This window comes from Prinia subflava, chromosome 14, assembly GCF_021018805.1.
Source record: "Prinia subflava isolate CZ2003 ecotype Zambia chromosome 14, Cam_Psub_1.2, whole genome shotgun sequence".
In the NCBI taxonomy this organism is placed as follows: domain Eukaryota; kingdom Metazoa; phylum Chordata; class Aves; order Passeriformes; family Cisticolidae; genus Prinia; species Prinia subflava.
This window is the reverse complement of record NC_086260.1, coordinates 16,781,588-16,796,485: the sequence shown is the minus strand read 5'-3', so window position 1 is coordinate 16,796,485 and position 14,898 is coordinate 16,781,588. Positions and strand designations below refer to the sequence as shown.

The following is a 14,898-nucleotide window of genomic DNA, read 5'->3' as shown; positions in this document are numbered from 1 at the left end:
GGGCGCTCCGGGGACACGGAGGGGACAAGGGGGGACACCCAGGGGATGCGTGGGGGGACACAGCTCCGGTGAGGGCCATCGCTGCCATCACTTCCAGCACACGATGATGTTGGGGTCGTTCTCCAGGCGCTCATCCAGCTCCTTGTAACTCATGCCTGGGGAGTAAGACAGTGGGGTGTCAGTGTGGTGTCAGTTCCCGAGCCCTGCCCCTGGCAGCATGGGCTTGGCAGCCTGGCTTGGAGAAGAGCTTGGTCCACACTCTCATCTCCCTGCAATCTAAAGGCTCCCAAAAGGACAAGAAACCAGCACCAGTGCACAGCTGTGGGCAGGCAGACATTTTCGTGTCTCCCACCAATCCTGAGGCCCACATGGAGCAGAGGATCCTGTGGGTCCCACGGGTCCGTACCAGTCTTGCAGCAGATCTCGTCGTAGCTGTGGCAGCCTGTGTACAGCCGGGCTGGGTGGCTGCGCTCGTCCCGGGCCACCTTGACTGGGTATTTCTGGAGCCGCCGGATAAGGCCCTTCATCAAACCAAACTGGATAAGCCTCCTGTGGAGGAGAAGGAAAGAGACTGGGCCCACAACGCTGAGGTGCCAAATGGCCCAGCTCCCCACATTCCCTTCTGTTCCACACAACCCACCACTGCATGAGTGAGAACTTCCTGCTCACTCTCTCTGCCACCCCCAGTGTCACCACTGTGCCCAGGGAGGGCTCTGACCTCTCGTCCACCCTCTGGAGCTGCAGGGTGTAGCGGGAGATCAGGTCTCGCACAGTGGTGCCAGGGCTCAGCCCGCAGTACAGCTGGAAGACGTCCCTGAGGCTGGCTCGCTTGTGCCCTGCAAGGACAAGTCACCAGTGAGCAGCCCTGTCCCCCTGCCTGGGCCAGCATCCCCAGGCAGAGTCACTGTACCTTGTTTGGTGACATAGGACAGACACTCCTCCTGCAGACACTTGTCATCCACCAGGTCCTGGACTTTCGGCGTGGTGCAGTAGACGTTGGAGTACTGGGGGGTGATGGAAAACCAGCTCTGCTCAGCTGCAGCTTGGAGAGACGGGCCTGGCCCACTCCAACCCTGCTGTTCCCCCTCCACAGCCACGCTGATGGCGCAGCCACTGCCCAAATCCTGCTCACAGCCCCACGTGCCGTGGCCTGACCCACCTGGAGTATGGAGACGAGTGTGACAACCCCGTAGTACCTGCAGATGGACAGGAGAAGGTGAGAGAGGCTCTGTGGCAGCACCCACCCCCTCCTCGGGCTGTCCAGCCCCTCCAGGCACTCACAGCAGGTTCTGCACGGCAATGCGCACCAAGTTCAGCTCCACATCGGCTTCCGCCGAAATCTTCTGCACGTGCCGAAATCCATCAATGTAGGGCAGGATCTGGGAGAGGGGAGGGCAAGAGTTAACAGGGAAGAGAGCAGTGAGGCATCACCCGGAAGCCCAAGCAGCTCCCCTGCACCTGGAAGCACCTGGCATGGGCAGGCTCCATCCCCAGGTGCACTTTAACCTTGTGCTGGTGAATGATTTGCTCACAGGCCCAAGCACAAAGACGAGGGCAGCACCAAACTGTGCTCATTAACGTGGTGATCTCCAGGACAGCCCAACTCCCCCAATGGTCTGGAAACAGATCTCCCAAGCACACGGACCTGCTGCGTGGTGAGGTCCCACTGGGAGTTGAAGAAGTCATCCTTGTCTTGGGTGAAGACGGGGACATCGTACTCCTGCACGATGGGGGGATCCGGGCGCTGCTCGATCACCTTCAGGTGGATGGTGTTCGACTCATCTGTCCGGGAAAGGGAAGGCTCAATCTCCATGGAAACCAGTGCTCCTGCAGGAGCTTGCAACCATCAATCCCAGGACACCACAATGTCACACAGAACAAGGTGTTTGCAGCCCATAACCCCATCCCCACCCGTCCCTTGGAGCCAGGCAGGGAAAGGCTGGCTCAGACGCTCCCAGCTCCAAGCACAGACAGGCAGGGAGCTGCTGGGAGCAGCACAGGCAGAGCTGACCTGGGCAGGGAATGGCCCAGCTGTCTGCCAGCCCTGCCCTGTCCTCGCCGTACCTATGGGCAGGGTGCACTTCCCTTTGGCATTCAGCTCCTCCAGCAGGATGGTCATGATGGGAACCAGCTTCTGTTTACTCTCCTCGTTGGAGATGAATCCACTTTCCAGCTGAAGAGAGCAGAAAGCCAAGTCAGCTCCTCCCCACAGGATTACTGGCTACAGGAGCCCAGATCCTATTCTCCTTTAAAACTCAAGTGATCTGTAGGAAACCAGCACAATCCCCTCCTCTCTGTAAAACCAGCCCCTGGACCAGCAGTGCCCAGCGTCCCCCAACATGCTCCAGGACACTACCGAGGTGCCCACGCTCTGTGGGGTGGATCAGAGGCAGCCTGGCCGTGCCCAGGCCTCACCTCGAGGGTGGTGAGGTAGCCAGCCAGCTTCTTCACAATGGGCTCCAGCGCACAGGCCTTGGCTCTGGCATCGCACACGAAGCCCAGGTTGAAGAGCAGAGCGTTCCGGCTGTACTTCTTGTGCTCGATGCACACGGGGCAGCCGATCAGCTTCTTCTCCATGGCCGTCCTGCGGGGAGACACCCGTGACCTGCACCTACGCCCTCAGGGAGGCTCGAGTGCCCCACAGGGATGGTCCCCAGTTGGCTCTGGAGGTATGGGCTTTTTAACATTGCAGGAAAAATGATGCCTAAGCCCTACATGCTCAGAGTGCAAATCACAGTCTGAAGAAGGGAGGGGGGGAATAGAACCAGCCCTCACAAAAGGAAACACTCTCCTTTCGAAACCAACACAGCTCTCCTGACTGGTGTGACTTTCCTAGATTTAAGGCTGGCAGAGCAGCAGATGCAGCACCAGCCAGCCCCAAAATGTGACCACCCACCCTCTGCAGGGTCCCTAGGGGCACGGCAGTGACCCTGCTGGCCACGGGGCCCGGAGCCCCGCCACGGTCACCACCGAGCGCGGCGGGACAGCGGCAGGGCCCGGGGCAGGGCCGGGCTCTGCCCGCACTCACACGGTGATCAGCTTGTTCTGCAGCTCGGGCTTGGTGATGACGTACACCTGGATGGTGTCAAACAGCTCCCGGGAGATGAAGTCCTCGGGCACCTGCACAGGGCGGCACAGGAGGCTCCGTTCCAGCCGAGCCCGGCCCTCTCCGGGGAGCACCCATCTCCCCTGTCCCTGTGCCCCCTTCCCCTCCACGGGCGCTGCCATGGCGCACTCCCACCCCCCCGCCGTGGGCCCTGGGCCGGCCGCCCCGCACCTGGTAGGTGATTTTGGGCCCCAGCGTGGGGTGGAACTCGCTGAAGAACACGCACTCGATGCGGCCCCCCATGGCGGGACGCGGAGCGGCGCAAACACGGCCCCAGCCCCGCCGGCCACCGTAGCGCCGCTCCCGCGGATCGCACGGCCGCGCGGCGGGGGCGGGCTCTCGCATTGAGCGACAACACTTCCCACCACTCAGCGGCGGCATAGCGGGGTGGAGGCGGGGCTTTAGTGCTGACGGACAGGCAGTTTCGGCCAATCGGAGCCCGCGCCGCGGCCCGGCCATGTCGGCGGCGGCGGTTCTGCCCGCCCGGCCAACATGGCCCTGACGGCCGAGACCGAGTCCCGCCTGTACCGCTCGCTGCGCGTGGCCGCCGGCGCCGCCGCGCACCTCGTGGCGCTGGGATTCCCCGCCGCCGTGGCCGTGCTGGCGCGGCCCGGATCCAGTGAGTGCCGGTGGGGCCGGGGCCGCGGGGAGGGCCGGATGTCTCAGCTCACCTCACCTTGCGCTTCCCTTCCAGGTCTCTTCTCCTGGCACCCGCTGCTCATGGCCCTCGCGGTAAGTGCCGCCCCCCGGTCACCGCCCCGCAGCCGTGGGACAGGCAGGGGCCGTGCCTGCGGAGCCCCCGGGCGGTGGGTGCCGAGTCCCGGGAGTCCCTGGGTGACGGGAGGCTGAGCCGCCGGGCGATGGGTGCCGAGCCTCGGGCGGTGGGTGCCGAGCCCCGGGAGCCCCGGGCGGTGGGTGCCGAGCCCCGGGAGCCCCGGGCGGTGGGTGCCGAGCCCCGGGATCGCGGCCCAGGGGCGTTTGGCCGGCACCAATCCCGCTGCCCTCTGCCCCCTAGTTCTCGTTCCTGATGACGGAAGCGCTGCTGATCTTCTCCCCGGAGACGTCGCTGCTGCGCTCCTTCTCCCGCAAGGTCCGAGTGCGGGCGCACTGGGCCCTGCAGCTGCTCGCCCTGCTCTGCGCGCTCCTGGGGCTGGGAATCATTACCTACAACAAGCACCTGAACGGCAAGGGCCACTTTGTCACCTGGCACGGGCTGACAGGGCTGCTGGCCGTGCTGTACGCCGGCGGGCAGTGCGCCGGGGGCGTGCTCCTGCTCTACCCCAAGCTGATGAAGAACTGGACGCTGGCCAAGCTGAAGCTGTACCACGCAACCTCGGGGCTGGTGGGCTACCTGCTGGGCTGTGCCAGCCTGATGCTGGGCATGTGCTCCCTCTGGTTCACCACCACGGTGACCGGTGCCTCGTGGTACCTCGCCATGCTGTGTCCCCTTGTCACCAGCCTGGTTATCATGAACCAGGTGAGCAATGCATACCTGTACCGCAAGCGGAGCCAGCACTGAGGGCTTGGTGCTGACCTGAACTTCCCAGAGCGAGCTGGGTCTCCCTTTGGAGCCCCCCTGCTCGCAGCACAGGGTCTCCTTGGAACTTGGTTTCTACCTACTCATCTTTCGTTAGTCCTGGATTGTCCTTAGTGTCTTGTCCCTGGGGAGCAGCTGTGCTGTGTGTCACACCTCACCCCTGCCTCGGTGGGGGTGTTCCTCAGCACAGGTAAAGCTGCCGCTCCCTAGGGCAGCCTGGTGCTCAGTGGTGGGAGATGGAGGGCTCACTCAGGATTCCTGCTCCTCTTCCCTTCCCACGCAGGGCTGCTTTGGAGTGGGCAGGACAGGAGCCATCCTGGTGAGGAGGGCAGGGAGTGCCCTCTCTCCCGGGAGGCTGCAGCAGGCACCATGCTGCCTCTCCTGCCACGGGGGCAGCTTGGCCAGGAAAGCACAGGGCACGGTTGTGGCTTCAGCCCTGGCAGGGCCGGGGCAGGGTGGTGGCACCCGAGCAACGGTTCAGCAACACGTGTGGACCATGGCACGGGCAGCTCTGCCCCATAGCCCTGGGCACCCACTGCCACGCACAAACCCCTCTAAACCCCTCCTCCGTGGGCTGGGCTCGGCCTGGTGGAGTGGGGTCAGTTTACAGAGCAAATTACTGAGCCGGGCTGTGAACCTGCAGTCAGCAAGTCATAGGGAACAGCGTGAGCACGGGGGGAGGCACAGAGGTGGGCACTGCACCCTTGGGAAGGCAGGAAGAAACCTCCTCGCTGGCACAACAGCCTTCCTTCCAGCACGCATCCTGCTCCCGGCAGGGCTGGAGAGCTGGGAGCGGCTCCTAGGCTGAAAAACTCCTCTGTTTCCAGAGCTTTTATTCAATAAAAATTTCAGGCAGCTAGAGTGCAACAAGCTCTCTTTACTCCTTGGCAGGACGACTTTGGGGGTGCAGGCAGTTATCTCCCCCTGCAGATTCCCAGCTCCTGCTGGGAGCACCGGGGAAGAACCTCCCCAGCCTCCAGACAAGAGCCCCCAGGGGCTGCTCTGGGCCAGGCCCCTCACCCTGCCCATGCTCTGCTGCAGGAGACAAAACTTTCAAAGAACTCTTTATTGATACCCAAACGTCTGTGTTCTTCCCATTTGACAAAACCTTCTTGTGTGGTCCTTTAAAAAAATAATCATGACACTGCTGATCCATATCCTGGGCTGGGAATTGCCCACTGAATCAGGAGCTTGTGGAGGCTGTCGCAGAGAGCATCCTCTCCATCCAGGAAAAAAAAACCATCAACACAGAGGGAGGGAAAAGAAAGGGGGAGCCCATATTCTACCTGCAGGAAAGAAAACCTGCTGCCAGAGGAAGCAGCTAGAGCCCCACTGTAAAATTAATTCCAGCTTCTAGTGTAATCTGGCAAACGGATTAGCCAGGGAGCAGCCAAGGGCAGCAGCTCCTCGAAGGGGGAGGGGGCAGGAGACGGAGGAGGAGAGAATCTGCACGGCACTGAGCCTGGAGCTGGCAGTGCTGGAGCACCACCATGTGGGACTGGGTGGCCTCGTCCTGCCCAGTGTCCTGTCCCCTCCTACCCAAAAAACTTCTCACTGGTCCTGGCGAGCTCCTGCTGGGGCCGGGGGAGGCTCCCCATGGGAAAGGCATTCAGAAGAGAAACCCACCAGCCTTCCCATTGCCTCAGGGACAAAACTACCTTCAGAAAGAAGAAAATAAGTGTTGAGTGCTCTGGCCAAGCCCTGGCACAGAGGAGAAGCTGACTTCGATCCCAGGAGGGCCAGCACAGCGGCTTGGGGCAGGGATCAGCCCCGTGTCCCTCTCCCGGAACGGCCCCGCTGCCTGCGCGACTCCCCGGCCTGCCCTGCGCTGGGGGGAGCGGCTCCAGGAATTCCCGTGCTCACGGCGGTGGCAGTGTCACTGTCCCGGGTGCCTGGTGCTGGCCGCGAGCAGCAGCGAAGCCTTGGAATGAGGTATCCCCCTGCCTGCGCCGCGGGAGGAGCCCCCGCTCCCGGCCGCGGGGGACGCGAGGGAGATTAGCAGCTCTCCAACGGAGACAGGGCGGGAAGGGGCCGCTCACAGCTGCGCCGGGGCGTCCTGGAAGCTGATGAGGGCGGACTCCTGGCCGGGGCTCTTCCCGGCCGCGCCCGAGTCGGGCAGCAGTGGGCTGTCGGCCTTGGCTGCCGCCGCCGCCTCCTCCTCATCATCCTCCATGCTGGGCCAGGCTGACTGGTCCTCCACTCGCTTCAGCCGCTCGTTCAAAGCCTTCAGGGCCAGCTGCCTGCAGGACAAGGGCACGTGGGCAGGTTAACCCCGGGTCAACGCCTCTGCCCCGCGGGGCACTGTGCAACTCAGTCCCTGGCTTCTGCCCAGCAGGAAAGGGTGGGTTCAGCAGTGCCGGGGAAGACCTGGAATGCCTAGGGCTGCTCCACAGAAATCCACTCTGACTCTCAGACTACTCACTCAGAGTTTTCATGTTACGTGGTGTAACCGGAGGCTGTCAGCATGAGGGCTGCTCCGGAAATGGGGAATAAAGGCATAAAACAGGGCAGGGGAAAGGGAGCACCAGCACCCTGTCCAAACCCTCTGCCAGAACTCAGGAAGGCCAGTGCTGGCTGTGCTGGAGGGCCGGGGTGTGGGGCTGACTCACTACCCTCCCCTGGGCCAGGGTGAACTGGTGGAACACTGCCACGAGCAGCGGTTGTCACCACCCCCGGCTGTCCCCCTTTCATCTACAGGGACCTCTAACCCTGTCTGCCCCTCTCCCAGGATCTCCCCTGCCTTTCCATTGCTGCTCCACATCTGGAGGAGCAGGATAATGTCCCACCAGCTCCCTGAAATGCTCCTCCTCACCTCCGTGTCAGGGCAGCCCTCAGCAGACTACATGGAGAAGGCCCCTCCTGAGCCCTTGCACCTACGCCTCCCCTCTCCTCCTTGCACTTTGAACCGTGCCCTCCCTGTCCCTAAACACGATCCTCATGGGCAGGGCGGGGCGGGGCAGGGGGTACCTTCTCCTCTCGGCGTCCTGGGGGTCCGTCCCCGGCAGGCTGATGGTGATGGAGGACGGGGCACCCACATCGTAGCGCTTGACGGTCTTGCGGCACAACCGCACCTTCACCAGCACGCTGTGCACCAGGTTGGCCACCAGACCCACCACGGGCTGCAGGATCTCGGGGAAGAAAGTGGCAAAGGCGAAGTGGTCGCTCATGTCTCCGCGGCCTCTACTGTGCCGCTGGTAGAAGCGCAGATAGACCCAGCTGGAGAGGAGCCCGAAGCCGTACGAGGCCAGTATATTGCTCTCGACGAGGGCAGCGAGCCGCAGCAGAGCCAGGAGGAGGAGCAGGAGCATGGGGACAGCCTTCATTCTGACCTGAGGCACCTTCAGTACGGTGCTGTCCCCCATCGTCTGCTTGAGGGCCACCAAGACCCCCCCGAGGAAGCCCAGCCCGCCGTGGATGCGGACGGCGAACAGATAGTCGAGGTGGAAGGAGGCCACATAGGTGAGGAAGTAGGCGAGGGCTGCCAGGAGCCCCACGGAGATGTTCACCACGGCGAAGAAGACCAGGAGCTCCATCGCGCCCCAGAGCGGCTCCAGCAGCCGCCCGGCCGCCCCCAGCGTGGCCAGGCTGGCCGCCAGCCCCCAGGCGCGCTCCTCCACCAGCCCGTGCGTCAGCAGCGTCCACACCCAGAAGTTGGGGGGCAGGAGGTAGCCGGGCGTCACCCCCAGCCCGTAGGCCGTGTCCAGCCCGAAGGAGAGCAGGTACAGCAGCACCGCGGCGGCGCTCAGCGACTTCACCACCACGCTGGTGCCGGCCAGCGCCGCCAGGAAGTGCTGCCGGGCCACGGGCAGGTACCGCCGCATCTTCGGCCCCGCGGGCGGGACGGGGCGGCCCCGCGGGGGCTGCCCGGCCCCACCCGCCCGCCTCCCCGCGCAGCCCCCGGCCGGCCCCGGCCCCGGTCCCTCCCTCCGCCGCCGCCTCGGGCCAGGCCGCGCTCAGACCCTCTGCTGGGCCAGGCCGGGCGCGGACAAACAGCGCCGCTGCGCATGCGCGGAACGGGGGCGCAGGGGCGGTGCGGTCGGGGGCGGGGCCAGGGCGCCGCAGGGCACGCCGGGACTTGTAGTCCGGCCACGTTGGCAGCGCGGAGCGACACACGGGACACACAGGACACGGAGGGGAGACAGGGACATGGGAGGACACCGGAACAGGAGGACGTGGGGGAGGGACACGGACACAGGGGGATACGGAGGCAGGCGGGGACATGGACACAGCGGGACTTGGGGGAGTGGGGTGGCAGAACACGGTTAAGGGACATGAAGGACACAGTCATGGGGATGCGTACATGGAGGGCACAGATCCTGGGAAGTGGGGATATGGACACGGGTGGCATGAACACGGGGGCACCTGGGGACATTCACCCCTAAAAGAGGGGGACGTGGGTGTGGGGACACAGGCACGAGACACGGGCATGGAGTGGGGTGTGGGGTGTGGGAGGGGTGACACTGTCCTGCGGGGACACAGGAAGATGGGGGGGCTGAGCCCCTGCTGTCCCCCAGCCCCTCCTGTGCAGCTCTGTGCGGGGCTCTGAGCCCACGGCCCTGCGGTGTCCCCGCCTGTCCCGTGTCCCTGTCCCCCGAGGTGAGGGCACTGTCCCACCTGGCAGGAGCCCCCCATATCCTGTGCCCCCCACGTGCTGTGCCCCCCCAGCCATGCCCACGTCCCCGGGCAATGATGCAGCCACCGCCTGTGAAGTGAAAATATGAACATTATTTAATAACTGAGTCTCTGTAATAAACCATTTGAAAATATTTTACAAGGAGTCACACGCACGATATCTTACAAATTGTCTTTTTGTTGGTTTTTTTTTTTTTTTAGTTTTCCAACTCTTCTGTACAAAAAAAAAAAAAAAAAAAAAAGGAAAGAAACCCAAAGAAATTAAAAATAAATTAAAGAAAATCAATTAAAAACCCAATGCCTTTGAATGAGAAGAGAGAAGCTTTTGGGTGGGGACAGGGCAGGAGGTGACCCCGGTGGGACGGGGGGCCCGGGGCCACGCCGCCCCTTCGTCTCATTGGTTTTTAACTTAAAATAGACTATATATGTATATATTTATAGGTATGTATAGTGGTGGTTTTCTGGCAGAGCACCTAACTAGACTACAGAAGTACACACACTCCCGGTAACACAGAGCCATCTGTTCAAACACGGTTCCCAGAGACAGTAACCAAACACACACTGAAAAAGCTACAAGCAGAATGACCATTAATTAACCCCAGCATTAATTAGCGCCTGGCGCCCTCCCCAGCCCCCCCGGGGTGGCCATGCTGAGGGGGCTCCCCTGGACCCGGTTGATGGGGTGGCTCTGAGCGGGGTGCCCCGGGGGGGTGAGGGTCCCCAAGGCTGCCCAGGGACCCCCGGCACTGCCGGGAGCAGCGGGGGGCGAGGAGGGGCGGCACTGTCACCCTGCTCGGGCCCCTCCAGCCCCGCTGCACCTCTTCTGGCTGGGTTTGCGGGGTGCAGTGGGGTCTGTGGGGTGCCAGGGCTGAGCTGACACGCCGTCCCCCTCCTTGGCACCCAGCGGATTGACCGAGGGGACACAACAGCCCCGCGTGAGCCCCGGCCCCCCGGGGCACCTCCCGCCCCCCGACCCCGGGAGCTGCCCCGGTGCCCGAGGGACGGCGTGGGCGCCTGGCACGGCCCTTGCGGGGACATGTGGCACCTCCCGCTCCGTTTGGCACTCGAGGACGTGCGGCACGGCCCGCAGGGGGCACAGGGCGCGTCCCCCCGGCCAGGGCGGCTTCTTTGGCAGGGCAAGGGGGTCCGGGCGGGGCTGGGGGTGGGGGGCAGGGCTGAGCGGGCAGGATTCACAGTGATCTGCAGAACGGAAAAGAAACAAAATACATTTTTTCCCCTCCTTTCACCTCAGTATCTGTGCCCAAGAACGGCTGAGCCTAGCGCAGGGACCGGGGGCTCCATCGCGCCCCGGCGCAGCCAAAGGCCACTGCCCTCCGCCCCTGTCTGCTCCAGCCCCACCCCGCAGGGATTATTTTTTCTCTCTTTTTTTTTTTTCCCTTTTTTTTTTCTCTTCCTTTTTCTCTTTTCTTCTTTTCTTTTCTTTTCTTTTCTTTTCTTTTCTTTTCTTTTCTTTTCTTTTCTTTTCTTTTCTTTTCTTTTCTTTTCTTTTCTTTTCTTTTCTTTTCTTTTCTTTTCTTTTCTTTTCCTTTTCTTTTTTCTTTTCTTTTCTTTTCTCCTTTCTTTTCTTTTTTTATTATCTCTTTTCTTTCTCCTCCCAACCCCCACCGCCCCCTTTTTTTTTTCCCTTTCTTTTTTTTTTTTTTTTTTTCCCATGTGTCCTCCTTGCTGACAACAAACCCCGCCGGCCTCCAGATGAAAATGTTGGAAACTCGATGTAGAAATATCTGCTTTAAAATCTTCAGGCTAAAAAAATAGGCGAGGTGGATGGGGGGGTCGCGGGGGGAGGACACCGACGCCACTGTTCCAAGTCCGAGTGGCCGGGAGGGCGTCGCGCCCCGTCCCGGTCCCCGCTGTGCCGGGGAGCCCCGGCCGCGCCCCGGCTCCTCTTTGGCTGCGGCCGGCGGGGAGAGCGGGGCGGCACCGGGGCGGCACCGGGGCGGCGGAGGGGACGGCGCTCCCGCCCCACCGGGCCGGGGTGGGGCATGGAGATGGAAGTTGAAAGAAAAGAGAGCTGGCGAGGGCGGCCAGGGGGCTAAAGGCAGGCGGCCGGGGGCAGTGGATGCCGGCTGGTGCTGGAGTAGAGGAGCAGCAGCTGCAGCGAGAGCAGGACCCCCAGGGAGGGGGAGAAGGAAGCCCCTCGGCCACAGTCTGAGGTATCTTCCTGAGTGGGTGAAGAGAGAGGGGCCATGGGGCACCCCCGGCAGTGCCTCGGCACCCCAGGGGCACCCACTGCCCTGGTAGGGACCTGCCACCTCCCTGCAGTCCTGAGAGCCTCCTGCCCTCTGGAGGAACGACCCCTGGTGCTGCTTCCCCCGGGACCCCCGTGGCTCTGCTCCTTCCCCCGGGAGGGCACTCCATGGCATTGCTCTCCTGGCTGTGATCTCCCCAGGGAATACCCAGGGCTCCCGACCTCTCCTCCCTACCCTCCCAGGGCTCCGAACCCCCATCAGAGGGGTCCCCCACAGCACTGCACCCCGGGGATCCCCCCATGGCTCTGTTCCCCTTGAGGGACACCCCATGGCTCTGCTCCCCCCAGGGGGGCACTCACTTTTCCATTTCCCCCTCAGGGGTGAGCTCTGCTCCCCTGGGAACCCCATGGCTCCACTGCCCTGCCCAGGGGGAACCCACTGCCCAAATTTCCCCAGGGGAGCACCCCACAGGGGACCCCCCATGGCTCTGCTCCCCCCACCAGAGGATACCCACTGCCCCCACCCCTTCCCGGGGCCAGCCCCAGCTCTGTCCCCTGCTCCCCACGTACTGTTGCATTGTAGTCGAAGCAGATGTGGGGGCCTTTCCGGTAGCGGGGCCTGTCCACAAGCTCACACTGGTTGGGGTCCCTCGGGGGGGCTTCGCACGTCAAGGAAACCACCAGGAACAGGGCACTGGGGGCTTGCAGAGCACCCTCAGACCCTCTGGCCACCGGCCAGCTCCCTCCACCCCTACCAAACTCCATAACTCCACAGGTCCTTATCCCTTTGCCTGTCCCACAGACCCCATGTTGTCCCCCCCACGCCACCACATCCCAGTGAGAGGCAGCTGAGACATCAAAGGATACCTCTTACCTCTGCCTGCAGCAGCTTGACAGACTCACACTGGCTGCAGAGGGGCTTGTCAGCCACCACGAAGAGCAGGTTGGTGTTGGCCAGTCTCTGTGCATGGAAGAGCCTGGGGGTGCGAAGGCAGTGGGACTCCAGTGTGACCCAATCCCCCCCAGCCGCCAGTGCCAGCCCTGCTGGCGTGTGGCTCTGGGGAGGCTGAACCAGCAGCATCTCCCCAGACCCAGTTTCATGACTGTCCCTGTCCTCGTCCCCATCCCTGTCCCAAACTTCATCCCTATCCCTAACCTCATGCCTGTCTGCATTCCCATCCTTGTCCCCAATCTTATCGCTATCCCCATTCCCTGCCCCGGTCTCCATACCATCCCCATCTCCATGCTGAGGGGCTGCCCAGGGGACTCAGCACTGAAGGGCTTCCAGGGCTTCGTTCCATGCAGAGGATCCTTGGGGACACCACCACCCACAGCCCATGGGGACACTACTGCTCCTCTTGTCCCCCTCCGGGTTCCACAGTCCCCCCAAATGCTGCACAGCATCTCCTATTGCCCCCACACAGGCTGCTGCACGGGGATCTTGGCAAAAGCAGCCCTGGGGGTGTCCCCAGCCCTGCCCAGGGGTGGCACAGCAGGATGCACCCACCTAGAGCAGTTGCCGCAGTCGATGATGGCGTTGTAGGTGGCGTTGACGGTGCTGAAGTAATACTGGGTCTGCTTCATGATGCAGCTCGTCTCCCTGGCCTCCATGCCGTCCCCCACCACCTCCTCTGTGCCAGCACAGCGCTGTGGGACAAAGGCCACCAACCCTCCCCCAGCCCCTGCCCACCCCCAGCTCAAAGCTCCCCAGGGACTGACCCGTCTGGAACCAGCTGCTGTAGGTGAGGCTGTACAGGAACTGCTGGAACAGCGACCTGGGGAAGCAAAGTGTGGCCACGTCAGGAGTCCCAACCCCAAGGACACCCCGGTGCCACTCCCCATGTGGAGTGGCCCCAGGGAGGGGACATGGCAGGACTCACCAGGCCGCAGCTGAGGTCCACCAGGCGAGGCTCAGGAGGTCGGCCACAGTGGGCTGTGGGCAAAGAGGGGCCAGTGAGCCAGCAGATCCTCATGAGGGGCACTGGGGACACCCTCATGGGTCCCTGAGCTCCCAGACCACCTGAAATGCACCATCCCCGTGGCTGCTCACCACAAAGACGCCGCGGGGCGCCGCGCCCGTGTTGCTGGGGGCCTCAGGGGCACAGACGGACTGGAAGTCGTAGGACTCTTTACGGGCGTAAAAGGAGTTGTTGTAGAGGGCAGACATCAGGTTGGCATCCACTTCGCTGAAGAACTTGCCCACCTGAAATGGGGACACTGAATCTGCACCCAAATGCCACCTTGACATGGGATTTCCCTGGAGGGGACTCGAGTGGGGCTGTGTCACACCACCCATGACATGAGCTCAAGGGTCTCAGCTCCTCCCTGGCATCCCATGCCCAGGAGAGCTGCGGGCACCACTCACCTGGTACCAGTGGTCCTCCTGGTTGGAGAGTACCAGGAAGCCCCCATCATCGATGAGGACACAGATGAGGTCCTGGGGAAGGAGGGCAGTGTCATCCAACTCTGCTCAGGGCAAGGCAGGACCAGCAGGGTGGGGGGTGGCAGGCTGTCAGGCAGGGGGGCCAGCACAGTGTCCCCAAGCCTCAGAAGCATCTCAGTGCCAGGAGCAACCGTGCTGGGTGCAGGGAGGAGACACCACCCACCCTCGGGGTCTAACAATCCATGGGGCAACCTCCAGGCCTTCATCCCTGCAAGGTGGGCTAAGTCTGGCTGAGCTTGGGGAGCAGCAGGGCACAGGGTGGGTAAGCAGGGGACAGGGACCTCTTCCAGCCATTCCATACACCCCCACCAGCTGCCCCCACCCCTGCCCACCACTCACCTTGTTGTTGGCCTCACAGTCCATCTCACAGCTGCTTGAGGGGTCACACTGTCAACCAAAAACAGGGCAGAGGGACAGGTTAGCAGAATGGTCATCCCCTCAGAGCTGTCCTCCCAGCCAGAAGGGGACATGCAGGGTGGTGTCCCCAGAGGCTGGGGACAGGTATCCTGAGGAACAAGCCCGTTGTGACCACAGGCACCATGTCCCAGCAGTGCCCCCCAGCAAGCAGAGTTCCCTCCCTGTCCTGTCTCCACCCCTTTTCCCCAGGAGGTACCTGGCGGGTGCCCAGCTGGTCACGGTCTGTCCGGTTGCTCGCCAGCACTTTGAACTTCTCGGCCCAGGCTTCCAAGTCCAGCTTCACCCCCACCACTGGGGCAGGCAGTGGGGAGATGGGGTGAGCCGTAGCCTGGGGGGCTTGCAGGGACCCCCCAGCCTGGCACTAGGGCACCCAGCTCCCTGCCTACCTGCAGGCTTCAGGGTCTTGCCCCCAATGCTGAGCTCCACGGCGGTGCTCACCAGGATCCCGATGGTGTTGTTCTCCAGCTCCAGCCCCCGGTAGCCAGCTGTGGAAGGCAGGGGTGACATCAGGGAACACATGGAGCCAGCGGCAGCCTGGGTCACACCCTGTCACC

The 14,898-nt window shown here is 62.9% G+C and overlaps 4 protein-coding genes across 4 annotated transcripts in view; 1 reads left to right on the top strand and 3 right to left on the bottom strand.

Moving 5' to 3' along the window:
- Nucleotides 1-15: 15 nt before the first annotated feature.
- Nucleotides 16-3,434, bottom strand: NPRL2 (NPR2 like, GATOR1 complex subunit). Its single transcript, XM_063411375.1, has 11 exons — nt 3,278-3,434; nt 3,029-3,120; nt 2,416-2,584; nt 2,065-2,173; nt 1,646-1,782; nt 1,282-1,379; nt 1,160-1,196; nt 911-1,004; nt 719-836; nt 407-549; nt 16-155 (listed from the first exon to the last, which is right to left on the bottom strand). Exons 1-11 carry the CDS (start codon nt 3,347-3,349, stop codon nt 88-90), a joined length of 1,137 nt encoding a protein of 378 aa, XP_063267445.1. The 5' UTR covers nt 3,350-3,434; the 3' UTR covers nt 16-87.
- Nucleotides 3,435-3,519: 85 nt separating this feature from the next.
- LOC134557981 (transmembrane reductase CYB561D2) lies at nt 3,520-5,502 on the top strand. Its single transcript, XM_063411380.1, has 3 exons — nt 3,520-3,725; nt 3,801-3,838; nt 4,122-5,502. Exons 1-3 carry the CDS (start codon nt 3,599-3,601, stop codon nt 4,623-4,625), a joined length of 669 nt encoding a protein of 222 aa, XP_063267450.1. The 5' UTR covers nt 3,520-3,598; the 3' UTR covers nt 4,626-5,502.
- Nucleotides 5,503-5,694: 192 nt separating this feature from the next.
- TMEM115 (transmembrane protein 115) lies at nt 5,695-8,565 on the bottom strand. The gene is made up of 2 exons (XM_063411376.1): nt 7,611-8,565; nt 5,695-6,883 (listed from the first exon to the last, which is right to left on the bottom strand). Exons 1-2 carry the CDS (start codon nt 8,462-8,464, stop codon nt 6,679-6,681), a joined length of 1,059 nt encoding a protein of 352 aa, XP_063267446.1. The 5' UTR covers nt 8,465-8,565; the 3' UTR covers nt 5,695-6,678.
- A 783-nt stretch (nt 8,566-9,348) lies between these two features.
- CACNA2D2 (calcium voltage-gated channel auxiliary subunit alpha2delta 2) overlaps nt 9,349-14,898 on the bottom strand; it is a 211,145-nt gene continuing 205,595 nt past the window's right edge. The window contains exons 28-38 of the mRNA XM_063411373.1: nt 14,731-14,829; nt 14,541-14,635; nt 14,267-14,314; nt 13,850-13,921; nt 13,535-13,687; nt 13,365-13,417; nt 13,204-13,259; nt 12,992-13,115; nt 12,352-12,461; nt 12,055-12,143; nt 9,349-11,457 (exon numbers count right to left, since the gene is read on the bottom strand). Coding sequence (XP_063267443.1) covers nt 11,329-11,457; nt 12,055-12,143; nt 12,352-12,461; nt 12,992-13,115; nt 13,204-13,259; nt 13,365-13,417; nt 13,535-13,687; nt 13,850-13,921; nt 14,267-14,314; nt 14,541-14,635; nt 14,731-14,829 — 1,028 coding nt within the window. The 3' untranslated portion in view covers nt 9,349-11,328. The remainder of the gene's footprint in view (nt 11,458-12,054; nt 12,144-12,351; nt 12,462-12,991; nt 13,116-13,203; nt 13,260-13,364; nt 13,418-13,534; nt 13,688-13,849; nt 13,922-14,266; nt 14,315-14,540; nt 14,636-14,730; nt 14,830-14,898) is intronic.